The sequence below is a fragment of the Conger conger genome, chromosome 1 (genome assembly GCF_963514075.1).
Source record: "Conger conger chromosome 1, fConCon1.1, whole genome shotgun sequence".
NCBI classification, from domain to species: Eukaryota; Metazoa; Chordata; class Actinopteri; order Anguilliformes; family Congridae; genus Conger; species Conger conger.
In genome coordinates, this window is record NC_083760.1 from 75,626,656 (window position 1) to 75,654,353 (window position 27,698).

Consider the following 27,698-nt stretch of genomic DNA (forward strand, 5'->3'; position numbering starts at 1 on the left):
CCAGTCTTTCAACTCGGACACGGAAACCGCCAAAGGAGAGCGGTGAGAATACGAGCACGGATACTATTTCAGAACAACTGCGAAGACGCTTGGGGGATAATGAGTAAATCGCAACTACAACTACACACAACTCGGAATTGATTTCCACGTGCATTATCTAGCCTACTTTAGGCTACGGCTCAACAGGTAGGTTCATAAAACCAATTAATATATCTTTTTTGAACATCGGATATAGCCCAATTGGCAACATTATAAATCTGACCACCTTAACTGCTTACAGTTGGGTTGATTTTAATTCCCGTTCCTATCTCCCATTGATTGTTAAGTTTCCAATTTTATAAGATGTATCTTTTTCAGTCATGGTCGTATATGTTACGTTGTACGATATAGTCAAAATATCTTTTTTTGTAAGCAGTGACCGAGTTTTATTTGTTGGACAACTAACCCAACTGAAAAACCTAGGCTTTGCGCGTGACGTGTTCATACAGTAGCCAGCACATCTTTTGTGCACTTCTATAAAATGCCTGGCAAGACCTCGTTTTAAGTAAAAAGAAGGATTTTTTTTTAGCTCTGATTGCAGGTGTACGTTGTCTGTCGAAATATGCAAACATGCTCGCCCAATTCGGTGTTCAGGATCTATGAAACACATAATTATTTGGCATTTTTATTATGCCTAAAATGGCCCAGACAGGTCTTTGAGAAAATGAAACACACAATCATCTCATGTACCTGTCCTTTACTAACGTGTATGCATATCCTTTGGTGGTGACCGTGTGTTCGTGAATGTATGTGTGTTCTGTGAGCCTGGCTTTGATCAGACCGGGCTACTTTGAGGAGGGAGCACGTGTGATTTACCACCTTGTGCATTTGAACCCTGTGTTTGTATAGGTGGCTGGGCTTTAAATCCGTTGGAGGAATTCCTGGTGAGAAGGGGGCCGTAGTAAAAACCACATGTGAAGGGTTGACTAACTCGGTTCACTATAGGACTATTCATCACCCGTTCCTTCTTTCTTTCCTGACCAGTCCCTCCCCCCAGATCTAATCTAAACTACATACTGTAGCCCTCTTCACCACCTTTGCCTCCAGTTTGTCCAAAAATCTGTTTTCAGTCTCGGTGTCGCTCTGCATATCGTTCTTTTTTAGGCTTTTATCTGCATTTGTTGAAAACCCAATTGTATTCACCAGCAGTCACGCACTGTGCTGCAACTGCCGCTATCTGCTCGGAAGGCGCAGACCGGCGCGAGCTCTAAGAAACGTGCGATGTCAAGCAGCTGCTTCTTTTCACACCACAGTCCATGAGTTGAGCGGCACAGATCTGGATGAAGACCTCGTGCACAGCCTTAGCAAACAGACTTTTGGTGCCTGATTGACCATCTGTGATCACTGGTTTTCCCGGCCGACTGAATTCCCCCTTCTCTGGCCGACTCCACCGGTAAATCTCTTTGTGGCTGTCAGATACGGTCAGCACTGTCCGTCCATTTTTGATAGCACACCTCGGGGCCCATACACGCACTATATCGGTGGCTTAAGGGGATGTGCTTCCTAGCAGCCTAAAGCCTCTCCAAAAAGCTTGTTACCTTTTTTTTTTGTTTTTACCAGGCAGCCCTGTTCTCTCTGTTCTAGCGTGTGTGTGTCCCATTCTTCACCCGCGCCTGACCTCCCTCCCTCTGCTGTTCATCGTTTGGTTTGGTGATATCCTATCTGAGCCATAATCTCCTGGGCTATCCGTGTGTCTCTCATGACCTGCTGTCCTTGACATTTGAAAGGCTTTGGTATCACTGGAACACAGGAAGGATTGCCTCTGTGGTCAGCGGCGTGGCACAGATAGCCATACAGACAGAATTGCGAACACATGCCGACGGTAAACCCTATGAACAGCAAACAGTTCTCAGCAGCTGAATGCAGAGGTACCGCACAGATGCATCCATGCACACCAATAAGTACGCATAAACATCCGTGCGCGCACGCATATAGTAGACATGCTTACCAATAAATGTAGACACTGAAACACGTTTCCACGTACACAGAAGCACATGAAGACAGACTCGAACACATGAACACAAACACATGCACAGACAGCACTGTGTTGCTTAATTCCATAACTTACTTTTGCAGAAACAGTTTCTGGGTTATGCATGCATGGTGTTGTATATGAATGCACCTATTTTAGAGTGCTTGTGTTCTCTGCTCTTGCCATTATCCATGAAATAAATAATTTTCTACATCTACGTGTGGGGAAAATGTATTCCTCAGGTCATGAAAACATCTTCCACGATAAATGTCAGGCAGCTATTACTTCTTATGTACAGTCTCCTTCAAAAGTATTGGAACAGCAAGGCCAATTCCTTTGGTTTTGCAATATACTGAATATATTTGTGATTGAGATAAAAAGATGAACAGGAGACAAGATCATTTATTTTACCCAGGAACCCAGGACCTCCTTGCTGTGAGGCGGCAGTGCGACCCACTGCACCGTCCGTACTACCCACTGCACCATCCGTGCTACCCACTGCACCATCCGTGCTACCCACTGCACCATCCGTGCCTTCACCTTAGATGAGCCAAAGTATTGGAACAGAGTGTATTTAAGTACATAACACTTAATATTTGGTAGCATATCCCTTGCTTGCAATAACTGCATCAATCCTGCAACCCATTGACATCACCAAACTGTTGCATTCTTCTTTTGTGATGCTTTTTCAGGCTTTTACTGCAGCCTATTTCAGTTGTTGGATTGTTTCGAGGGTTTTTTTTTCCCTTCAATCTCCTCTTCAGGATGTAAAATGCATTTTTCACCATAATGAAGTTCTTTGTTGTGTTGGCAGTGTGTTTTGGGTCATTCTCTTCCTGCATGAGGAAGCTCCTCCCAATTAGTTTGTACACATTTCTCCGCAAGTTGGCAGACAGAATGTTTTAGTGGACTTCTGAATTCATCCTGCTGCTACCATCATGAGTTGCATCATCATAACAAAAATATTAGTGAGCCCACTCCAGAAGCAGCCATGCCAAGCCATGGCACTTCCTCCACCATGCTACACAGATGAGCTTGTATGTTTTGGATCATGAGCAGATCCCTTCTTTTTCCACACTTTGGCCTTTCCATCACTTTGGTAGCGGTTAATCTTGGTCTCAACTGTCCATAAAACTTTGTTCCAGAACCTTTGTGGCTCATCTCTGTACTTCTTTTCAAATTGTAATCTCGCCTTCCGATTCTTACTACTGATCAGTGGTTTGCATCTTGTGGTATACCGTAAATCCTCAAATTGTGGCCTGGGTCTTTTATTTACTTATGCTGCACAAAGCACAGGCCTTTATTTGGGGCAGGCTTGTATTCGAGGCAGGCCTTTATTTCTTATTAGGCTTCTGTTGTTGAATTTTATTCTTAGAAATAAAGTAATAGGCTACACTTAAAGTGGGCCAACACTGTTCAACACTTCCTGTAACCGTTCAGAAATCAATTAGTGTACGCTAATCAGGAACACCGTTTGGTAAGTCATAGTGCCAGTCTTAACAGACTTAGTTTATTGCAAATATTCTCAAACACAATAAATCACATGGAAGTCCAGAATCCATAAAATAACAACTTGCCAGACACGCCTTCATGAACAATAACAAATTAGCGTAGATAACAGCAAGTTAAGGATCTTTTTTTCCTAAAGTGCGTTTTATTGTGAGACATGCGTTTCGTTTGGAGCAGCATACCGGTAGGCTATCAAAAGATTTTCGCTTTGGTTTGGGATTTAATTTACTTTTGGACTGTTTGATTCTATTGCTAAATGTTGTGACTGATGGGCACTGAAATCTGGGGGGTATTTGATGGTTCACTGTTAAGTTTTATGTTGTTGAAAGAGTGTCGGGATTTCCACCCGTCTGTTTATTCGTAGGCTGGAATGCCTCGCGGCAGCAATTGTGTTTAAATGTATACTGCTTCAGTCTTTGGCAAGCTACTCAGAAGGGGGCGGCAAGTGACTGGTAACTTGAGAGCTACGTGTTGGAGACCCATAGTGTAGGACAATGACTTCTCATTGGCAACAGTATTAAACCAACCAACAATATAAAATATTAAGAAGAGCTCTTTTATTTCATTGAGTTAAATCGAAACAATGTCTTCTAGTGCTCATGGACTGATAGCCCTACTGGTAGGCAATATTACCCCGGCTTGTATTTGGGGGGAGGCCTTTATTTGTCCGAATCAACCATGCCCCCGGCTATTATCCGAGGCCCGGCTTCAAATAGAATCGCGGACACAATTTGAGGATTTACTGTAGCCTCTATATTGCTGCCCTCTAAGTCTTCTTCGAACTGATGCTTCAGATACCTTCACCCCTGCCCTGTGGACATTGTTTGTGATGTCACTGACTAATTTTCTTCACAGCTCTCACAATGTTTTTCAGATTCAGATTCAGAACAATTTATTAACCAATCAATCGAACAGGACACATCTGGGAAACAAGAAACACCTGTCAGCCCAAAAATGGTGTGGTCTGATACAAAAGGTGATATGTTTAACAAATCTAGATAAAATAATGGCTGAAATTTGGATGTGTCATCTCATGTACATCTTTTGACCTCAAACTTGATTGTCTTCAGTGTATTGCAAAAACAAAATAATTGACCTTGCTGTTCCAGCACTTTTGGAGGGGGCTGTGTGTACAGTGCAAGCTGCAGCCTCTGTGTGGGAACCGCTTCACTGAAATGATTAATACTTGGTTAATCAATTGCCTGATTGGTTTTGCCTTGTCACACACACTAGCATGCGAGGATGCAAGGACCAGTACGAACAGTATGGGAAGGTCATTGCACAAACACACACAGTGTGGACTGGATGATCTAGATTCACAAATACAATCCCTGCAATACATACCAAACTGTACAGACTCCACGTGCACACATACACGCATACTATGTATATACACCTGTATACACACATGGAATATGACTAGAATTGTATTAAACATTAAATACAGAGCGTGAATCTAAAGAGCTGGGGGCATATTGTGTACATATTATCTTAGACAGTGCTGATATCTGAGGTATTAGGTAACCATGCCTTTCGTTTATTTTTTCAGGATTGGAATGTGCATGTACAGTCTTGTTCAGCAGAATGTATATATTTGGAGTTCAGGCTACACAAGTACCAGTTTACTTCAAGTTTTCGATTTGTGTTTTTTTGTTTTTTGTTATTTTTCTTTGATACGCTTAAATTAGTCATAAATAGCTATTCAAACTTGAGTTATTAATTCGCTAAGTTCTTACTTTCCTAGTTCACTGTCTTGTATTCCATGGCACAATAGTTCAGTTGGAAACTTTACGTAAAGTATAGACTAATAGCTGGTCTTATCATCATTCTGAAAGGTAATGTAACTTTGTTACAGTCCACAAACAGTACATGGCATGATCAGGTCACAAACTGAGGTAACTGACAGAACCAGTGGCCAGAAATGCTCACCCAGTGTTGCCAGACAAAGCTTCTTTGATGAAGAGTCAGCTAGACATGGACTCACACTGAAATAAGTGCTACTGGTGTGGCTTACAGACATACGGTAACGGCACATTGAAAATCTATTACCTATTACACCGATGCACTGATGTGATGAATGCAGTAATTTTGGAAAGATACACTCATTTACAGTATAGATATTTGTATGGCACTGACTGCAGATCTGCAGTGTATAGTTTACTACTAGATACATTGATTTGCAATGTAGATTGATATTACACATACACACAGGCATGCGGTATAAGGATGTACTGTGATGAGCCACATATGATAAATGGTAAATGGTTGGCATTTATATAGCGCCTTTATCCAAAGCGCTGTACAATTGATGCTTCTCATTCACCCATTCACACACACACACTCACACACCAACGGCGATTGGCTGCCATGCAAGGCACCGACCAGCTCGTCAGGAGCATTTAGGGGTTAGGTGTCTTGCTCAGGGACACTTCGACACAGCGAACCCTCCGACTGCCAGACGACTGCTCTTACTGCCTGAGTCGCCATGTTGCCCTGCATATGCATTTAGTTTAGGCACATATACACCGGAGCCTTGCACAGATTTATATTATTTGTAGGCTTGTGTGCAGACAGATAAAAGCTTCTGTACACAGGGCAGGCACAAGCCTTCATGCTCACTTTGCAGGGTAAATTCCCTCTGATAAGCACAGGACAGCACAGTCTCTGACTGGCAACAGGCCAAGATACACTCAGACTTATCAGAGTCAGGCCTGGAGCTTTTAACATCAAATGCTTTCGTAGGCTGAACTTATTTGTTCCCTATACTTTAGTCCTGTGGGGAGGCTCATTGAAAACAACATGGGGTGTTTTGATCCCCCCTGTTCTTCCAGTCTAGTTGGTATCCTGTCACAGGATGGGGTTTGGGTTGGGTTCTCATTTCAGGGAGTGTTTACGTGACATGGATTTGATTCAGCCTGCACACGGAACAGGAATCAACAACAGCTGGGAGTTTATCAGTGTGTAAGGAGTGCAAAAAAATATATCCAGTGTGTAAACCACACAGTAACTGCCAAGTAAACCATTTCCATGTGTTTTCCATCTGTGGATGCTGTGTCTGTTTCTGATTTTCTGTGTATTGACCCTTGGAACACACATTCTTTCTAAAAAACATTACGTAACATATACTGTACATCGTTTATACTTCTGTGTCTTTATTGCAGTCCACCTTCTAGTTTTTACATACAGTTCTTTTTTTTCTCTCTTCCCTGATCTGCTCCCTACAGTACATATGATTGTCTCTGTTGGATACACTATCAGTTTTCTTTTGTTACTCCTCTCATCTCTGTCCTGTGTGGCATGTTACTATCTGTCTCTGTTCTCTTCCACTGGGGCCTGTCATTACAGTTGACCAGTCCCTCTCTCTCAGCCCATTCTGGAAGTTTTAACAAAGTTTTAAAAAATGAAACAAAGCAATAAAAAACTGTATTTTCCTGTTAGCATCAAGTCTGACTCAAATATTTTCTCTTTCTATTCTTTTACACCTTTCCCCTGTGTCCTTTATGTCCCTGTCTTGACCCCGTAGTTTGGTTCCTTACCTCTATGTTCTGCTCTCTACACAATCCTCTCTCACTCACTCTCTCTCTCTCTCTCTCTCTCTCTCTCTCTCTTTCTTTCTCTCTCAGTTTAAATGCTACTCTCTCTACCTGGGTTTGTGCAGGACAGTGCAGCATGCAGTAGCAGGTGAATGCAGTGGGACCAGTGAGAGAGCGAGAGCGAGTGAAGGACCGCAGGATGGCTCTGTTCAAGCTGCAGAATGTGGAGGATTTCTATGAGATCGGACAGGTGCTGGGAAGGTAAATGAGTGCTGGAATATCTACTGCTGCAGAGTGTCTCTGCTATGGCTAATAGCTGGGTGTGTTCCTCTCAAGAGCCAGTTGTGCTGGACATTGTCATTCATACTGGGACCCAGTAACGGGGTCCCCAAGCCAAGTCCTCAAGCTAAGAAAAGTACTTGACACATTGCATATTTTGATACTGGTACTTTAATGTGCCTGAATCTTTTTCTTCATGTCCAAGTTTTAATTAAACTATGGAATTGAACTGGATTAGAATTAAAATGGGAGAACAGAGGTACTAACCTATATAGCCTGTAGCATGTAATGCAAATGTTGCAGGATTGATACCCAGTTGAGGTGTTGTGGTAGTGCCCTTGGGCAAGATACTTAACCTGCCTTGGCTGCTTCACTAAATATCCAGCTTTATAAATGGCTTGTATATAAAAGACAAAGGCATCTGCTAAAGGTGATCATATGGCTGCATTCATTTTCAGGGGTATTGAGATGATTTGTATTTTGTATTGAGTCATATATATAGTATAGAGTCATGGAGAATAAAGTTTGACTGTACAGAATTACATTTTGGGGGTGGGAAAAAGTGGCTCAGGGAAATATGGGAGCTTGTCTTATGTTGCAGGTATATTCTGTGAGCTAGCACTTATCCAGGGGTGACAGCATTTGCAGTTTTACATCTCACACGTTCTGTGACCCATTTTAACACATTATGTCGCTCACGGCAGACTGGGAGTTCTGTAATCTACAGATTAATATGTCTGGAGCAATGCATTTAAAGTATATTGCTCAAGGACATAGCTAGCAGTAATGCAGTTGAAATTGTACTTCCCTCTAGGGTCTTTCAGCGCACTTATCCCTGGTTATGGGTATGCACTTTGCACGTCCCTCTGGATAAGAGCGTCCGCCAAATGCCATTAATGTAATGTAATGTAATGAATGATCCACCAAGGATTTATTAGTCATGTCCAGGTTCAAAGTAATATGCCATGCTTTTATTTATTTTTGTATTCTTACTCATTAATTCATATTTCTTTTTAAAACCTCAACTGTAATTAATTATGAATAAATGATTGTGTTTGTTATAATGAATAACTGCTCGGAATTGATTTAAAAACTTAAAATGGTCTAGAACAGGGGTGTTTCACAAGCTGCTCTTCCCCGATCTCACCTTTGTCGCCGCCCCAGTGGCCACTTCGGGCAGGTGCGGGAGGTGTGTGAGCGCTCCTCGGGCGTGCGGTGGGCGGGGAAGTTCCTGAAGCTGAGGAAGAACGCCAGCAGCCGGCTGGGCATGGAGAGGAAGAGCGTGGAGAAGGAAGTGGAGATCCTGCAAGCCCTGCAGCACTGCAACATCATGGCCCTCAAAGACGTGTTCGAGAGCAGAGCTGAGGTGGTGCTCATTGTGGAGCTGTGAGTGAGGGAGGGAGGGAGGGATGGAGGGATGGAGAAATGGAGGGATAGAGGGAGGGAGGGAGGGATGGAGAGAAGGAGGGAGAGGGAGGGATGGATGGAGGGAGGGAAGGAGAGAGGCAGGGAGGGAGGGAGAGAGGGAGGGAGAGAAGTAGAGAGAGAGGGAAGCAGAGAGGGGGGGGGGGAGAAGGAGAATTATTTAGACTTTAAATGTTGTCCTTAAATAGTTTGTGATCCTCTGTAGTTTGAAGCAAGGGATAGTAATGAAAGGGCAAAGCAGTAACTGAACTGTAACCTGCTGCTTTGCTGTGGCCTGTGCCCTGTGCTTATGGTGCACGCCACAGGTATTATGGAAGGGCAGTGTCCTGACTCGCATGTGCTGCTCAATGATACACAATCACAATATGTTAGTTCTGCAACGGTTTAGTTTTATATGTATTGACAAACATTATGAAGAGAACAAAAGTATGTTAGTATACACTCAGTGAGCACTTTATTAGGTATTTATTAGACTTATGTTTCAGACTTTAAGTCTTCTACTGCTGTAGCCGATCCACGTGAGAGTTATGATGCGTTGTGTGTTCAGAGATGCTCTTCTGCATACCGCTGTTGTAATGTCATTTACAATCATCATTCCATGGTCAAAGTCATTTAGATCTCTTCCCCATTCTGACATTTGGTCTGAAAAACAGCGGAACCTATGCATTTAGTTGCTGCCACATGATTGGCTGATTAAATATTTGCGTTAACAAGCTGGTGTACAGGTCTATCTAATAAAGTGATCACTGAGTGTACATTAAATTTCGAATTTGTTTAATTATACAGACAACACTAAATGATGAATAGCCATACATAATTAATTATATATACACCAGAAATGTACCATGTACAGTGCTGTCATTACATATTTATTAAGGTTTTATTGAATTAAGATCAGTCATCTGACTATTATTCATGTTGATAATAGTACAAATAAAACATAATTATTTGTAGTATAATTGTTTTAATAATGATCATCATCACTCTCTGAATGATGTTGGAGTGATTGGAGTTCCAATAAAAAAGTAATCAAACTAATAATCAAATGAGGGCTATATTCATATTTTTTGACTGGACTGGAAGGACTGGAGAAAGGAATGGACATTGAGTGAGTTATGGACTGAGCGGCATATTTGGGAAAGGAGGGAAAGGAGGGTGGTGAATGGGTTAGCTGGAAGAGAAGTATTGGGGAAATGGGGTGGGAAGGTAACGCGGGTCGAGGGGCTATTAGTAACACAAGGACTGAAAGCCGCTCTCTCTGTGGTTTGGGGATGGTATGAAGGAATGATTGATCAGTGCCACGTTTTCCCAGGCCCTTTCGTCCCTCAGTATTTATAGGGTGAACTGGGCCTTTAAATCTCCTTTCTGACAGGGGGGCATTGTACCACTGTGTTTAACTCGATTGGGGGATTAGGTGACAACAGGGTCTGGCTGCTTGCGATAGTGTCTATGACAAAAGTTGCCTGGGTGACATTTTCACCGACAATCATCTGTTGTAGGGTGAGGTCTCAAATACAGGGCACTGTAACAAGAGACAGAGTCTGGCTATTTAAAGAAAAGGTCCAGAACCTGATCTCATTGTTTGTGTGAGAGGGGTTCGTTGGACAATTCGTCAAAATGATATTCTCGGGTTTTGAGCACAGCTGCCTATAGTAGTGCAAAACCCGGTTCCTGTTTTTTTTTTTTTTTTTGCCTCCAGCAAAACGTCTGTGCTGTGATTGTAACAAACTTACCCTTTCATAGGCCTCTGACTTTCATCTCTTCCTCCCTCTCTGCACCTGTCTTCTATCTCCCTCTCACTCGCTTCTCTCTTTCGCTCAGTATCGGAGGGGGTGAGCTGTTCGACTTCATCGCGGAGAAGGAGAATCTGTCAGAGAACGAGGCGATTGAGTTCATCAAACAGATCCTGGAGGGGGTGGGATTCATGCACAGCAAGCGCATCGCCCATTTTGACCTCAAGGTAAACATCCTTCCTGGCATTACTGCATGGGGTCCAGTCTTGAGCCATGGTGCACTTACAGGAGCCTTCAGTCTGCCCGGTAACTACTGTTTACAGTGTCACAGTATCACTGTACTGGGGGTCCATCCTCAACCCTGCAGTGATCCCTCCCTGACCTTGCATACCATAGCTCACTGACTCTGAGGCTCTGCCCGATCTGCCATGACCCGCCATGACCCATCCAATGCGTTTCCTTTCTCACTTCATTTCAAAGAGAAATCAGAAAGCAGCTCATGCGTGCAACTAAGGACAGATGCACCACCTTACTTTAATATAATGAGCTGGCAGAGGGACAGACCGTGCTGTAGGTCCTAACAAACTGCACTGATGTAAGGCTGCAGATTTGATTTCAACAAAACATAGCATAACGTAATAACAGGCCATCCAGCCCAACCATGCTCGCCATTTTCCAACCACTTAAGTGTCGCGCTTAGTTTGACTAAAAATGAGATCGTATGCAGCTCTGTATCAAGCCTGGTTTTGAAAACCCCCAGAGTTTCTGCCTCCGCTACGTGACCTGGCATTTCACACTGTGACCACTCTGTGTGAAAGTACTTTCCAATGACTGTGGCGAATTTATCCTCTGCTCATTTCCATTTATGACCCCATTTTCAGATTTGGCACGGAATTTAGTCAGTATCCTGTATACAATTATATTATTTGTATTTACCTAAGAAAAGCAGCAGTACAGTTTGTCTTCAGCATGTCAGTTACCGTCTGAAGCTGAAACTAACGGGCCGGTAAGATCAGCGGAAGGTCAGGGGAGAGATAACTCTCACCTTCATCACCTTCATCATCTTCATGACCATGACATTCTCACAACCCATGTTTCCAGGCAGAGACATTCTCACATTCAGGTGACAATTACAACATCTGTGTCTCACCCTTTAGCTCTTTTTAGCCATATCACTGTGTCTGGGGGCATGCTGGCTCTGTGGAGCTGGCAGTGCGGGCTGGCGGTCCTATGTGCATGGATCACAAAGGAGTGGGTAAATCCACTCCTGCGGGTCTGGTGCCTATGCAGGTTTTTTGTTGTCAGCAGTCACACTGGTCAAATGAGCTAAACACTAAATACACTTATGCTGGTTTAACTGTAGATTAGACCGCAATAAGATAGTTCACGGAACAGTCTGTTGCTGTCATTCATGCGGTTATTAAGGAAGCTAATTAAATAATGAAGTGCTGGAAATGTGGACATTGATACGGCCCTCCTTGCCGACCAGTCGCAGATAACGCAGTGCCTGCTGCAAAGCCCCTTGCAGTCCATTTTTCATGCAGCTGTCTGTTGTTCTGAGGTAACAAAGCCTTGCTGTCAGCACGGAGTGGGAGACTGAGCACTCACTCACCAGCAAGACCACATCATACATCCTGTTACAAACAAAAATTTTTTCTTTTTTTTAAAGATATTTTTTAGGCCTTTTTCAGCTTTATTGGACAGTATATAGTATAAAGAGACAGGAAGAATGGGAGCGAGAGAGAGGGGAAGACATGCGACAAATGTCGGACGGTCAGATTTGAACCGCCGACGTCACGGCTCGCAATGAGCATGCGGTCAGTGCTCTACAGGCTGCGACACCCACAAACAAAACTTTAATGTAATGTTGTACAGTAGTGTACTTCTGCAAAGGCAGAAAACATGAAAACATAGAATAGAACAAAAGGTACAAAAACTGCCTGAAAAAAGGTAGAATGTTTGTCACTTGGGTGGGACCCTGTGGATACATAAAATTGTATTTGTGTCCATTGGACATTACGGTACCTGTTCACTGAAGGAAGGAAATCTGTTCCTTAAAGAGCAAAACATACCTCCATTGTACCTGTATTTCTGAGAGTGTTCAGTACTTTTCTACATTATGACAAGACTTGGGTAAATAGATAAAAGTACAGTCAATATATAGAGATTGCAAAATATACATTTTAGTCTTGGTTAGCCTATCTAGGCAAAAAGAGGTGTACCTAAATTAAATTTAGATTTTGCCTCAAACACTAAACTGAGCTGTGACCATGCATTCATGACATGGCTGTGCCGCATTAGTCCACTTTCAGAAACAGAAAATGGAGCTCAAAAAAGCTCCTGCCATGCTAGAAATGCTATAAACGCAGCGCATAAAACAATTTGATTCTGACATATCTGTGCCCTAAATAATCCTTTGTGAAATATGCATTTTCAAAGTGTTTTATTACACAAGGTCAGTAGCATTGCTGTTGTTTGTCCTTTACTTGAGCTCCCAGAGGTATGAGTTGTTCAGCTGGTTAGAAAATGATTGGTGTTTTTCTCTTCACACATTACAATTATGTTGCCACGTGTTCCCCCTGTGAAACCTCAGCCAGAAAACATCATGTTGTTGGACAAGGAGGTGCAGCACCCGCACATCAAGGTCATTGATTTTGGACTGGCCCACTTTCTTACCCCGGGGGAGGAGTACCGGAGTCTGTGTGGCACCCCCCAATACATTGGTGAGTGATACCTGACTGTATATGTATGTGCATTTTTTAGTCATGTTACAGTCAGGTCCATAAATATTGGGACATCGACACAATTCTCCTCTTTTTGGCTCTATACACCACCACAATGGATTTGAAATGAAACGAACAAGATATGCTTTAACTGCAGACTTTCAGCTTTAATTTGAGGGTATTTACATCCAAATCAGGTGAACGGTGTAGGAATTGCAACAGTTTCTATATGTGCCTCCCACTTTTTAAGGGACCAAAAGTAATGGGACAATTGGCTGCTCAGCTGTTCCATGGCCAGGTGTGTGTTATTCCCTCATTATCTCATTTACAAGGAGCAGATAAAAGGTCTAGAGTGCTATTTGCATTTGGAATCTGTTGCTGTCAACTCTCAATATGAGATCAAAAGAGCTGTCACTATCAGTGAAGCAAGCCATCATTAGGCTGAAAAATCAAAACAAACCCATCAGAGAAATAGCAAAAACATTAGGTGTGGCCAAATCAACTGTTTGGAACATTCTTAAAAAGAAAGAACGCACCGGTGAGCTCAGCAACACCAAAAGACCCGGAAGACCACGGAAAACAACTGTGGTGGATGAAAGAGTAATTATTTCCCTGGTGAAGAAAAACCCCTTCACAACAGTTGGCCAGATCAAGAACACTCTCCAGGTAGGTGTATGTGTGTCAAAGTCAACAATCAAGAGAAGACTTCACCAGAGTGAATACAGAGGGTTCACCACAAGATGTAAACCATTGGTGAGCCTCAAAAACAGGAAGACCAGATTAGAGTTTGCCAAACAACATCTAAAAATGCCTTTACAGTTCTGGAACAACATCCTATGGACAGATGAGACAAAGATCAACTTGTACCAGAATGATGGGAAGAGAAGAATATGGAGAAGGAAAGGAACTGCTCATGATCCAAAACATACCACCTCATCAGTGAAGCATGGTGGTGGTAGTGTCATGGCGTGGGCATGTATGGCTGCCAATGGAACTGGTTCCCTTGTTTTTATTGATGATGTGACTGCTGTCAGCAGGATGAATTCTGAAGTGTTTCGGGCAATATTATCCGCTCATATTCAGCCAAATGCTTCAGAACTCATTGGATGGCGCTTCACAGTGCAGATGTACAATGACCCGAAGCATACTGCGAAAGCAACCAAAGAGTTTTTTAAGGCAAAGAAGTGGAATGTTATGCAATGGCCAAGTCAATCACCTGACCTGAATCCGATTGAACATGCATTTCACTTGCTGAAGACAAAACTGAAGGGAAAATGCCCCAAGAACAAGCAGAAACTGAAGACAGTTGCAGTAGAGGCCTGGCAGAGCATCACCAGGGATGAAACCCAGCGTCTGGTGATGTCTATGTGTTCCAGACTTCAGGCTGTAATTGACTGCAAAGGATTTGCAACCAAGTATTAAAAAGTGAAAGTTTGATTTATGATTGTTAGTTTGTCCCATTACTTTTGGTCCCTTAAAAGGTGGGAGGCACATATACAAACTGTTGTAATTCCTACACCATTCACCTGATTTGGATGTAAATACCCTCAAATTAAAGCTGAAAGTCTGCGGTTAAAGCACATCTTGTTAGTTTCATTTCAAATCCATTGTGGTGGTGTATAGAGCCAAAAAGAGGAGAATTGTGTTGATGTCCCAATATTTATGGACCTGACTGTATGTCTCTGTTTGTATAGAGGGTAGTGCTGAGGGGTCCAAGGGCCTCCAGTAACCATAGAAATGAGAGTACTGGTGCTTCAGCGCAGGATGTCACATCACAGCCTGATGTGGTGTAAAGCGGTTGTGAGAGAGTCTTGTGGCTGAGATGAAGTTTCCACAGTTGAAACAGGAAGAGCCCAAGCGAGGGTTGCGACGATGCGTAAACACAGGCCTTCACAAACCAGGTTCTCACTGCGTCACAATAGCACCGAGGGAACATTATAAGTCATGGTTTTCTTTCGCTTCCTGGGGTTTCTCCAGTGGAAGTGGACAGCACAATACTGCAGGTATAGCCACAAACCCAGTGCCTCTATCAAGGATCTGTGCCCGTCTCCCTGATTATGGGTTTCACATTATTATGGGCATTCTGTGCACAAGCAGACCGCATAGTGAAACTGTCGTACCATCTCTTCACGTCCTCAGCTCCTGAAGTGATAAACTACGAGCCCCTGGGCGTTTCAGCGGATATGTGGTGAGCTTCATTGTGTGTTAGTACGCACGCGCGACAATAACAATAAGAAGAAGAACCTTTCATGCATTTCAGTTAAATATGGTAACGTGTAACAGAAAGGAATGTGATTTTAAATAAGTTTATGCCATATGAAGAGGACCTTTCAGGTACAATCAACAGTTAAGGGACTGTTAAAATTCAAATTAGAATGTTACATGCAATGCTATAGTGATACCTTTAGCCAATGTCCTGACTCTCATGAGTAAAGATTAGTAACAAAAGCAACACTTTTAAAATGTATATATTTCTCTCTCTCTCTACAGGAGTATAGGTGTTATCACTTACATTCTGTGAGTATCAAATCAACACAACAAGTCAATAAAGCAGGTTCAAATGCATTTTGAGACTTTTAGATCAGACAGTAGTGCAAAGTGCAAACTTTGACTGTGCACCCCTTTTCTACAGGCTGAGTGGCATGTCCCCCTTTCAAGGAGATTCAGATGAGGAGACGCTAAGAAACATTGTGGAGATGAAGTACGAGTTTGATGAGCAGTATTTTAACCAGACCAGCGCCATGGCCAAAGACTTCATCCAGAAGCTGCTGACAAAGGATCCAACGTAATGAGTTTATTTGTATTTGACCATCAATCTTATGGGGAGGTTGAGGATGGTGTGCAATGGCAAGTTAAAGTACTGTACCTGTCTTTAACAACATCTGAAGGGGAAGATGTTTAACTGCTACTCACATTCAAAATGGTGTCGCGAATTGCCTCATGTAGTTGCCGCCTCACAACAGACAAAGCATTGAATTACTGAAGGGATATGTGTCCACAGTGTTATTGAGTATTCTATCGCTGTCTAATTCCACAAACATTAGAGCAGGGATGAGCACTGTGTTACAGATTTGATTCCTGACTGTGGCGGATGTGGTCAGGGGTCCTGCGGGGTGAATAACTGGTCAGAGCATCTTGCCAGGAGGGAGGGTCTCAGTAGGCAGGCAGAGGGACGGCACATCTATATGTGCAGGTCAGCTGGTGGACTGCAGAGTGAAGAGAAGCAGCACCTAGCAACATAGTCATAATAGTACAGTCTAACAATAAACAAAGTGCTCCACAAAAAGTTAAAACATCCCAAACAGTTGAAAAATGTTCTTTTTTGTTTCTAATTTATTTATTTCAATCTACTGGTTTTGTGTACTTTTGAATGCAATATGTGGTCAAGAGGTATTTAAAGTTACCTTTGGTAAATTATCATATCATGTCGCCATTATTAAACCTTTAAGGTGTGAGATGACAAATATGTGATTAGAATGCTCTTAGCTGAACATTATAATGCTGATTGAACAGTCACAGCTGGTAATCTAAAGCAATGGAGTTCTAGTACACCGACTTAGAATTATGAACAAAAACATTCCAAGAAACCTATTCTCAGCTTCACTACAGTAAAACCACTCTCTCCTGTCTCTCTGTCTGTCTGTCTGTCTGTCTCCGCAGTGAGAGAATGATAGCAGAGCAATGTCTGCTGCATCCCTGGATCAAGGTGAGGAAAGCGCTGAGTGAAGACATGACCACGGGTCAGATAGTGTGAGAGAGCTGGAATACTCAGTGCAGCCTCGTACCGCTATGTGCGTTAACGTCTCCCTCATTCCCCAATTCAGCCACTTACACGGAAGCAGAGGGCCAACAGGAGTCGCTCGTCAATCAACATGAAGAACTTTAAGAAGTTCAATGCCAAGAGGAAGTGGAAGGTGAGACTAGACACCTGCTTGGGGGAATGTGAGAGAGTGAGACACACTGGGATGAGTCATACTGTAATCACACTGACTGTGCATGCCCTCTGCAGTTCATAATGCACCATTGCATCCACATGTACATTGGCTGCTGCTTTGTTTCGTCCTACCTCCCACACAAACCGTTTTTCAGGAGTGTTTCTTAACGGCCTTTCCTGGGGTTATGGAGTCGTTTTATTTCACAGGCATCTCTGGGGGTTTTTATTCCCTCTGGGTAACACTGTTTTTGAACAGTATATTTTCAGTTATTAATTAATCGCTAACAGTTGCTGCCCTCCTTCTTTCCTGTAGATGTCCTATAACATGGTGTGGGCCTGTAATCGACTCTGCCGGCTGAGGCTGCTCTGTAAAACCAGTGCTTCTCAGGACCAGGAGCTGGTGAGAAGGGGGGAGGAGGGATTGCTTTCTCAGTCTGCCTTACATTTCTGTGCTTTTATCACATGAGGTGGTAGAGTATTGTAATACTGAAAAGGGGGAGATTCCTGATAACTGAGCTCAAGCTGGAGTGCCCCTTAAATGTTCTTATTTAAAGTGAAAAAGGGAAGAAGTTACTATACCAAGAAGGCTCCTATTGTGACATATGGTTATCACAGTGACAATAGCAAATCTTTTTGACATGACATACTGTATTCAGGAAGTTAACATTACAAAAGCAACCGCAGTTTGCAGCCAGAATACTTATCATCAGTGCTGTCCTCTCATCCAATCAGTACAACAGTCAATGTAGTAGCATATGCTGGAGATGAAAATGTCCATAAGTATTATTAACTCACAAACATAACCGTCTCCCATCAGAGAAAGTGTGAGAGTGACCAGGAGGACACTGAAACCAAGCCTGCCTCCCTCATTCGTCGCAGACTCAGTAGCAATTCATGAATGTGTCCACAAGGGGGCGGAAAATATCCAAATGGACTCCATCACCATACAGGAATGCAGAGCTCCGATTGCCCTAGTGTGGGGAAAGATTGAAGGGATATGGTTCATATTGTCATTAATTCACCATTATGCTATGTCTTGATTTATATTGTGTGATATTAAGGGTGATGTATGCACACTGGTCAATAGCATTACCTAGATGGGAACACCTAGTCCCTAGCATGGAGAAATTAATGTATACAATGGAACTGTTCTCCAATTTGATTTAAAATCAAACTAGCATCTGGGGATACTTTGAGAACAATGGTTTTCTGCATTGAAGCATTATTATCCAATGAATTTACAATATTGTGACACAGCTCTGACAGATATGTGACATCTAGTGACAGCTGCTATATAAAAATATAAAAAAAACATAATCTAGCCAGCATATTATTACTGCGTAGAATACCTTTAAGACTACAACAAGGGAAAAAACTGCAGAACAGTTTATTCTCTGAAATGAGTGACCATCCCAGAACAGGTATACCCACAGGTCTCATTACATTATGGACAGAATGGACAGAAGCCATCTGAAGCGTGAGAAGGCAGTGCAACTTTACAGTCTCTACTATTTCGCTTTGGCATGTCATTAAATGCATACTTAACACTGTTTACACTAGGATTGTTCTCATTTTTATTTCAAAGTTACTTGAAATTAAGTTACTTGAAATGTATCATGTAGTAAAGTTAATAGTGCTGGGGTAAAGTTGATATAGCTTGAGTTGATTGAATGAACTCTCTTGATTCAAAAGAGACCCTTCCATCAATAGAAATGCATAAATGAATGTAGAGAGCTACAGTACCGTGTGTGTGTGTGTGTATCACAGCCCTTAAGGAAATTTTATATACTGCATATTGACTTAAAAATATACACTCACCAAGCACTTTATTAGGAACATTTTTACTGTGGGCAGAACAGAATCAGAACTGAATCAGAATGGCCAGACTGGGCAAAGCTGACAGGAAGGTGACAGTAATGCAAATAACCACACATTACAACAGTGGTATGCAGAAGAGCATCTCTGACCACACAACGCATCAATAAGTCTAAAAGAATAGTACCTAATAAAGTGCTCACTGAGTACATTATCAAGAAAAGTAACAATTCACAATAGATGGAAATTATTGCCCCTTTCAGATTCTGCAGTGTATATTCTTTAAATAGAATATTGTGAAATATATTAATTATTTTTTATAATATTTATATTGTATAAGTCCACAAATTTCCAATATATTGCAGTATATTTCATTTCTGTAAATGGTTACAGCATTATTATACATGGTTGATGCATTTCTCCAGGGCAAATGACATGCTATAGCTTTTGGTTTTTGCATACTAGTCTATCTACGCAGCTGAGCAAAGTAACACTTGCAGTATTGAAGTGTGTTAGTTCAGGACACACTGGTGCTCAAACAAGAAACCCAACCTACAGTCTTCTGGCTTAGTACCAGTTTAGTACCACTGTATGCCACATTGTCTCCCATACCTCCACAAATGCCTGTGTTTTTAACCTCAGGTCACCTCTCTGGGCCAGGTCCTGTAGGCCTAATTTAATGTATAATATCCACCCAACCTCTAAATAAAGTTAAACTTGAACCATAACAAAGATATAAGGACACAAAAGTAAGTTTAGCATAGTGAACTGAAGGAATTAGATCATTGCTAATGTAGTATTTGGTAATATTAAAGTAAAATAAGCTTGGTTGAACTTTTGCTTCGTTTTGATAATTTTGGTAACCAGTAGGTTACAGGATTTGAAAGTTGTTGATACAGGAAGAGGAGCACAGCATTTCCAAATGTCCCTCAGATAAAAAATAAAAAAAAGTAGTTTTTTAGTGTGTGTTTTTATATTCTTTTTGATGTGCCATTTTGTGTGCATTACAACCATTACAATTTTACAAATGTGTGCACTGTGTATTCAATAAATAATTTCTGGTACTTTTTGCACGTTCTGATTTTCTTTTTCTTTCTTTTGGTTATCGCACAATATTTAGCATACATTTAATTTACCACCATATTCTTGCAAGTGCCCAAAAATAGCCTTGTTGCCAAAAAAGGTTATGGAAAGGGCTCTACACTTTGAATTTATCCCTCGGTCAGAACTCAGAAGCTACATCGAAGCCAAGCCCTCGTTGCCCAGTGGCCAAAACATTTTTTAAAGACTAAACCCTTTATTCTGACAAGTATTTAAAAAGTTTGAACCAATAACCACAATAATCATAGCATAGCATCTGAAGTAACCGACAGTAGCTATACTTTAGCTAATTATTTCTGAAATCTGTTTTTGAAACAGTAAGCGTTTAGGCGTGTGGTAATTGACATATTTCTGTTAGTCCGCGTTTTCAGAGATACGGAGGCTGGATCGGCAATGGCACAACAGAACAGTAAAGAGGGAGTCAGCATTCCAGAAGGGAGAGAGGGAGGCAGAGGACAAAATGAAGTTCTTACTTTGTACATTCCAAACGCTGCCCCTGCTCTCTTTCTCCCCTCCTCTCTCCACTCATGTTCTCCCTCTGTTACCTCCGTAATAAATAATATAAGTGCGTGTATGGTGGGAAAGGGATCTCCATAGAGCAGCTGACGCTGAGACCCGTCACCTGGAGAAAGACGCACACAAAAGGACAGCAGTGATACGCGTCAGCAAGTATGCTAATTTCAGGTAAACACACATTAAATTCGACTGCATGAAAAAGCAAAGGGCGCATCAATAAGAGGTAGATAACTGAACAACAGATGCACTTGCTGACGTTCAGACGAAACTGTAACGGGATACATTTACGGACAGGTACTTGAGAGAAGAGATTGGCATGGGAGTGGCGATTTAAACAGAAGACTAGACTGGGAAAAAAATGGTTAACTTGTTTCCGTGTTGGGGTCAAGTGACACCATCCACCTGTGGACCAGTTTCGCGTTGTCAGACATACAGCAGGGAAGCCACGGGAAAACATAAAATAGAGGTGGTTAAATGGTATGTTACAAATATTGACTCTGCAATTAGAACAAGACTGTGTTATGACTTGAAATTGTATTTACGGCGGTCGTGAGGGAGGTGAAACTTTACTGGTCAACAGGACGAGAGAAAATCGCTCTAACAGGTGAGTCTGCGGCGTAGATATGATAATATATTGGAAAATGAACTAATCCCAATAGTCTAATTGAGAAACTAAAGAAAAATCTATACGTTTTGTCATGGGGATTCGGTTTAGCTAATGTTGACGAGCCTCTGCGCTTTCGCCTGAAGCATGACATTTAGAACAAAGTGCTAATTGTTGTAAAGCACCAAGCTGCACCTCTGTGCTTATCTCGGCGAACACCAGCCCTAGCTGATTTTCAGGTTATATGCTTCAACGTTGTATTTTTTCGCTCTTAGACTTTAAAAAAGGTCAAACCAATCCATAACTGCAATATCGACCAACTAACCACAGACACTTTAAATCCATAGAATACAGTACGGATCACTAGTGGATCATCGACCGTATTTACCCAGTCTGGTGGACAGATAAGTTTCCCAAGTTCATTTAAAGTTCATAAAAGATATGTAACTGAGCATTGATTCCACCAGACATGTACTGTATCGTGAGTTTATATAACAGAGTTATGTTACAGATACATTACATGTGACATTCATCTGCAAGGGAGAGACCGTGTGTGTGTGTGTGTGTGTGTGTGTGTGTGTGTGTGTGTATGTGTGTGTGTGTGTGTGTGTGTGGTACGGTGGAGTAGAACAGAAACACCTATGTTATTTATGAACACTATTACATATTGTTCTGAATATTCTTTACTGTGGTGCACCTGCAGTTTCTGTTTGATCATTGTCATGTTGTCTATAATGTGCTTTCCTCTGGCTGAGAGAAGACAGGGACAGCGGACTCTGTTGACGTTCACAACCGCATGTGCGTGTTGCTTATTCCTGTGTCCTGCTTATGCAGTCAGAGAAGGCAGAGGTGTGACCATTTTATCCGGTACCTGGCATAAAAAGTCTTCTACTTGAAAGTGAGAGAGAGGAAGGGACGATTGTGAGGAGACAAACAACCGGCATTGGGGAGGGGATTTCCCAGAGCTCCGTCTACCTGCAGCCGTGTTTCACCGTGTTTACGCGGTTACTCACAGCACAGTTTATGTAAAGAATGTGAGATGTGGGGGAGGGAGAGATGCACAAGCGGCAAGAGGGGGAAGAGAGACAGCCGAGAGTTGTTGTGCTTGACCTCCTGCATATTTCTGAATGTACGTGAACGTGCGGCTGGCTTGGAGACATTGAGGAATAATTGTCCTCTTTGTTATTTTCCATTTTTCCTCTGCGAAACATTATAAATGGTGTCAGAAGTCTTTTAGCTGTGGCCAAACTGCAGAATAAACAAGGGGAAAGGAAGGCGAAGACAAAGGAGAGGGGGAATGTTTGTTTGCATGGGTCACTGAGAAAAGGTGGGGGATAGAGACATACGATAGGCAGAAACAAGGAAAGGTGAGGATAGACTGACAGACCCAGAGACGGAGTGACAGGGCAGTGTCGTCCGTTGGATATTCCTATTTTAAATGTCGTACATCAACATTTTAACCCCTGTTTCCCTCTCTCTGTAGCATATCTGAAATTCACCTATTCTGAAGGAAATTACATTACATTACATTACATTACGTGGTATTTAGCAGACGCTCTTATCCAGAGCGACGTACAACAAAGTGCAAATCAATCACAAGAACAAGTGCAAAAGTAGACCTGAGAGGACAGTACAGTTCCGAGTCCTAGTGTAAACATACAGAAATTCAGAACCCTTGAAGAGTACAATCAACATTCAAACTAGCATACCACTGTTGGCAGCTAGAATACAACAACAGCCAATAAAAACAACAATACCTTTACAAGTAACAATATCTATACATAAGTGCCATTACGGTCTAAGGCTAATCACAGTGATTGTGAGTTGGGGAGGGAAAGGTGTAGCCTGAAGAGATGGGTCTTCAGTCTGCGCTTGAAGGAGGTCAGAGACTCTGCCTTTTCTGACATTCACCGGGAGGTCATTCCACCACCGAAATCCCTTTGTCCCGAGTTTTCCATGTTGTAACTAAATTCATTATTTAATTTCATTATTATAAACCTGCTTCAACAGTGGTTTGGCCCAGGAGGAGCAAGTAAAGATTCATATGTTATATGCTATTCATGTTCCATGTATATACCATTTACTAATTAAAAATTTATTACATTTATTTTAATTAAATGTAATAGTTGTTCAATTTTGTTCCAAGATCACCTGAATTTGTTAAACTCTGTGAAGAAAAATATTTTACCCATGATTATTTATTAGTAGAAATGGACACATTTCCGATTGAATCCGGGCCCATGACACACACACACACACACACACTCACACACACACACACACACACACACACACACACACACACACACACACACACACACACACACACGCACACATGCACGCACACACAGACACACACACTCACAAATTCACACACTTTTACTCAGTAACATAAACTCATACCCACATACTTAACTTGAATACATAAACAAATATTCTCACCAACAAGATGGAAAGATAGGAGCCAGGAGAGCTGCTCCCTTAAGCAGGCAGACATTATCTTTTATTTTAGTCAGAACACACAGGATGAACAACAGGGTGGGATAATCATATCCAATCAGCTGTAGCAGTTAGAGAAAGTTGGCTTCAGAATGTAACCAGAAACAAAGGGTTAACACTTCCTTCTGCCTTGAGGTTTTCAATGACCCTGGTCATAACCTTGGCTTTAATGGTTCATGTGCAAGAATAGAATTAAGGGCATCCACATTAGGAAGAAATAAGGATAATTTGCAGAGTTATAGGGATTAGATGTTTTATTTGATGAACCAAGTTTGGCAGAAGTATGAGAATGGAAAACGCACGGACAGTTAACTCCCTGTTTTTGGCTGATAGTGGATGTGTGTACAGTGGAACTGTGTAATGGGGTGTTGTACAGTCACCAGCTGGGTCCAAATAGGCTTTTATCTGAGATGTTTACCTAGTAGGCAGTATGAATGGATGTAGGCTCTCTCAATAGATACTTGCACATAGAAACATGTGCATTGCACATTTGCAAAATCACAGAATCTGTAGTGTAACGGACAAAGTTTGCTATAGCAATGCACCTTCAAACAAAATACAACAAATGTTTGGCTAATTCCATAGGTTTGTGCAATCTTTAATGTGGTTTGAGTGTTTTTGTTAGCCAATAACCCATTCTTCCAGTGATGCCATTGTGTTCATTGAACATTCCATTACTGCTCTGTGCAAAGTGAATAGAAAATGAGGCTGTAGTTACACCTAAAGTTATTATACCCAGTAACTTATTACAAAATACAAAACTGCTGTATCTTAAATTAAGTAATTGGTGTATATTTCGGCTTTATAATTGTTTTCATGACATACAACTATATTGTTTTTTAAAGCAGAAAAAAACATTTACAACACATACAAATACTGTCTGTCGGGTTGTAATTAATGACAATTGTTCAATTTGTCTGATAAATTACACTTACCTCAACATATTTTCTTTAACCACACAATCAATATCTTTATACAGTGCTGGTTTGGTTTGTGTTGGTTTGTTTATATATCCAGTCCATTTCTCCACGGATCTATTGAATTCACCTTCTTTTACTCTTAAGGACAAAGGTCATTTTCTCCATAACCAGTATTTCCTGTATGATATCTAAGCATAGCTCTTGTTTAGGTGGGTCAGTCTTGAGCCAGTTTCCACTTATGGCCTTCCTGCTTGCTGAAGGCAAAATCTTGACCAGATCTTCCTTCAGAGTTTTATCATTTCTTAATAAAAATTAATCTGCTACTTTTTTTCTGAAGGCGGTTATAACATGTCAATGTATTCAAATGTATTTTTTTTATGTGATGTGTATATATGCCTGCATTTTTCACAGCAAACAATATACTAATACCAGAAAATAAATTATATTAAAAAATACTGATATGCAAAATAATGAGTCACAATATTGATCGCTGGCTAACATGTACAGTGCTGTCAGAGTACAGTATATACATACCTCATTGATCATTATTTGTTTTGCTGTGTTTTGCTAAATATAAATATGCAAAACTCATAGAGTTATATCCAAGAATGCTCTGCCATGGCCTTTGTGTTGAGTACTGAGTTTGCACTAACTTTTAAGGTGGTAAGAGGACAAGAGATAAGAGGACAAATTATGAAAAGAGGGGGGGTCAATACTTTCTGAAAGCACTGAATGTGTATGCAGACATGTGCATATGATCATCAGCACATGCATATTTACTGACACCTGCTATGCAGTATATTTGTGTATAAACACATGTGTCAGGAAAGGCAGTGGGAATAAGGCTCCTGTTGCTCATATTCTCCGGTCTGTAGAGCTCTTATGAAAACAACTACAGCAGGAGTTTTCACTGGACATTTTTGGAATGAGGAAAAAATGATGCATAGTCACATTTTGGTAAATATTTATATGATTGTTAACAAAGTCCAGTCCAAGCCATTCACAGTCTCACACAAATGGCTCCATAAAACCGGCCCTTTCTTCCGCTTCAGCTGATCCCAGCTTTTTGTGTTGTATTCCTGTTTAACCCTCTCCTTTCACAATCTTCTTCTGTGCTGCCCTATGATAAGACTGCAATGTGCCGCTGGAGTGGAGGCTAGTGGGTACGTGATTCCGACAGGTAGCATACAAGGCCCTAATTCTGTAAGAAACTAATGAAACTCACTTGAGATCACATGAACCCCACTATTATTGTACCTTTGTAAATATATAATTATATTTTGGTGATTTGCGATGACTGTCATTTGTTAGTTTATTTTATTGGAGGCTTGTTCAGTTAGTCTTTGTTCACTGAGGTGCAGAAATGCTAACAAAGAGAAGAGATAAAATGCTTTGAACAGGGGGCGTGTTGAGACTGTGCTATCTGTAGCTGTTAAAAGTTTTTGGGACAGGGGGATGTTAACACTTAAACTGGAGCTCAGTGTAAAGTGTAATAAGATCAGCATATGGCTCTAGGGAAACTCTCCTTAACAGAGTTCCTTAAGTAGAGTCCTGTCGATTTTGATCCAGAGGATCACAGATTATAGGGGCATCATAGACAATTAACAACAGTATAATAAACCCACTGAGAGCATTAATTGCATGTTGTAGGGAAGGGAAAATGATTCAATATTAATTTAATGTGGTCACAGACAGTGTGAATTTTTCATGGCAAATTGACAAGATATGTAATATTAAGCGTAATGTAAATGTAATGTTTTTCTGAAGGAAGACCCTATTGTTGCAGCCGTCTGTACAACTCAAAGAACACAATAGGAGAAGGTTTCATGACTCATGTGAAGCACACAGTGAAGATTTTCCAAAGGTACTTAGCTCGAAAAATGTAATTCAGTCATGAAATATGAAACATGAGAGTGGGACTCCCCGCATAACAAAATGATGATACCATCAGTGGTCTGATATAAGAAATGTTTTACTTCTTATCTGCTAAAGACTAGCAGGTATATACAGAGGGCAAAAACCTTTCTCTCTCTGTCTGTCTCTCTGTCTTTCTGCTTTCTGTTCACATCTGTGATATAGAGTGTTATTGTGCAATATCAAATGAACTTGGGTGTGTACCCAAGTGTAACATCAAACTGAATGTTTTATTAAGACCCTCCTGTTTCTCTTTTTTGTTTGCAGTAAAATGGTGATGATGGCCAGTTTCCTTTAGAGGGCGCTGTGACCCTCTCTTCCAATGGGTCCTGAGAAAGACGATACTCCGATGAACACGGTACTGACTGAGCCTGCGCGCTTCAGTGAGCGACAGTGTAAAAAAATGCAGAGCACGTTAATGTCTTTGACCAACTCATTTTGTGGCCTGGCTTTTTATATGTGACTGTTTTGTGTCTCTGGCCCTGCGTTGCCGTGTTTATGTTCCCTGTTTGCATATTTTCTTCGCGTGACGACAAAATAAGTCAAAAGAAATCATGTGATGCGTGGACACGCACAGCCGTTCTGAGAAACCAACAAAGCTCTTTGTGATGAATGCACCCTGCCACTGACACTCATCTCCCCCTGCAGATTATCAGCACACCTCCCCCCTCCCCTCCTCTCCCCGGCTCCCTACGGGCGTGTCACGGGCCCTGTCCTGCCGCCCCCCCCTGTTCCCCCTGTGCGTCCCCACGCAACAGAGCCAGCCCCGTGGGGGTCCATCTGCGGCCCCCTTCCTCCGGCCCCCTGGGGCAACCGGACCCCCTGAGGAGGCACAGCTGGGACCCCGGGGCAGTGGTGCATGGCTTCCCGCAGTATGAGCATCACAGGTAGGGGGCGCTGCGGAGGTGCGTCAGGCCTCCCCAGTCTGTGTCTCACCTGAAATGTCTCATTGGCACACTGTCAGTGGACTTCCCTTCCTGTGCTCGCATTTCAGCTATCACTCAACTGCCTCTTCAAATTCTTATCGCTGCCTAACTGCTCCGCACACTGTGAACTGTGTTCTTTCTGACTGCCTTATCACTCTGCTTCTCTCTTGGTCTGATAGCTCCTGATTTACTGTGTACATACCTGCCTTGTTGACTGCCCCCCCCTAACCTCACACACACACACACGCACCTCCCT

General features: G+C 41.9%; 2 protein-coding genes across 3 annotated transcripts in view; both read left to right on the plus strand.

Annotated features, from left to right (window-relative positions):
• LOC133131866 (death-associated protein kinase 2-like) lies at positions 1–20,031 on the plus strand. 2 transcript variants are annotated; one of them, XM_061247208.1, is made up of 13 exons: positions 1–186; positions 4,395–4,496; positions 7,179–7,314; positions 8,497–8,718; positions 10,579–10,717; positions 13,084–13,213; positions 15,353–15,401; positions 15,704–15,730; positions 15,846–15,998; positions 16,874–16,919; positions 17,038–17,127; positions 17,461–17,547; positions 17,965–20,031. In XM_061247208.1, the coding sequence occupies exons 3-13, from the start codon at positions 7,253–7,255 to the stop codon at positions 18,043–18,045; spliced, it is 1,086 nt and encodes a 361-aa protein (XP_061103192.1). In that variant the 5' UTR covers positions 1–186; positions 4,395–4,496; positions 7,179–7,252; the 3' UTR covers positions 18,046–20,031. The 2 variants fall into 2 exon arrangements, with proteins under 2 accessions (XP_061103192.1, XP_061103191.1); XM_061247207.1 differs by lacking the exon at positions 4,395–4,496.
• Positions 20,032–21,006: 975 nt separating this feature from the next.
• LOC133134028 (rho guanine nucleotide exchange factor 2-like) overlaps positions 21,007–27,698 on the plus strand; it is a 64,848-nt gene continuing 58,156 nt past the window's right edge. Inside the window, exons 1-3 of the mRNA XM_061250419.1 lie at positions 21,007–21,183; positions 26,784–26,874; positions 27,165–27,403. Coding sequence (XP_061106403.1) covers positions 26,839–26,874; positions 27,165–27,403 — 275 coding nt within the window. The 5' untranslated portion in view covers positions 21,007–21,183; positions 26,784–26,838. The remainder of the gene's footprint in view (positions 21,184–26,783; positions 26,875–27,164; positions 27,404–27,698) is intronic.

Coding starts and splice junctions, on each gene's coding strand:
- LOC133131866 (XM_061247208.1), top strand. CDS start 7,253: ATGGCTCTGTTCAAGCTGCAGAATGTGGAGGATTTCTATGAGATCGGA. Junction 8,719..10,578: donor GTGGTGCTCATTGTGGAGCT/GTGAGTGAGGGA, acceptor TCTTTCGCTCAG/TATCGGAGGGGGTGAGCTGT. Junction 17,548..17,964: donor CTTCTCAGGACCAGGAGCTG/GTGAGAAGGGGG, acceptor GTCTCCCATCAG/AGAAAGTGTGAGAGTGACCA.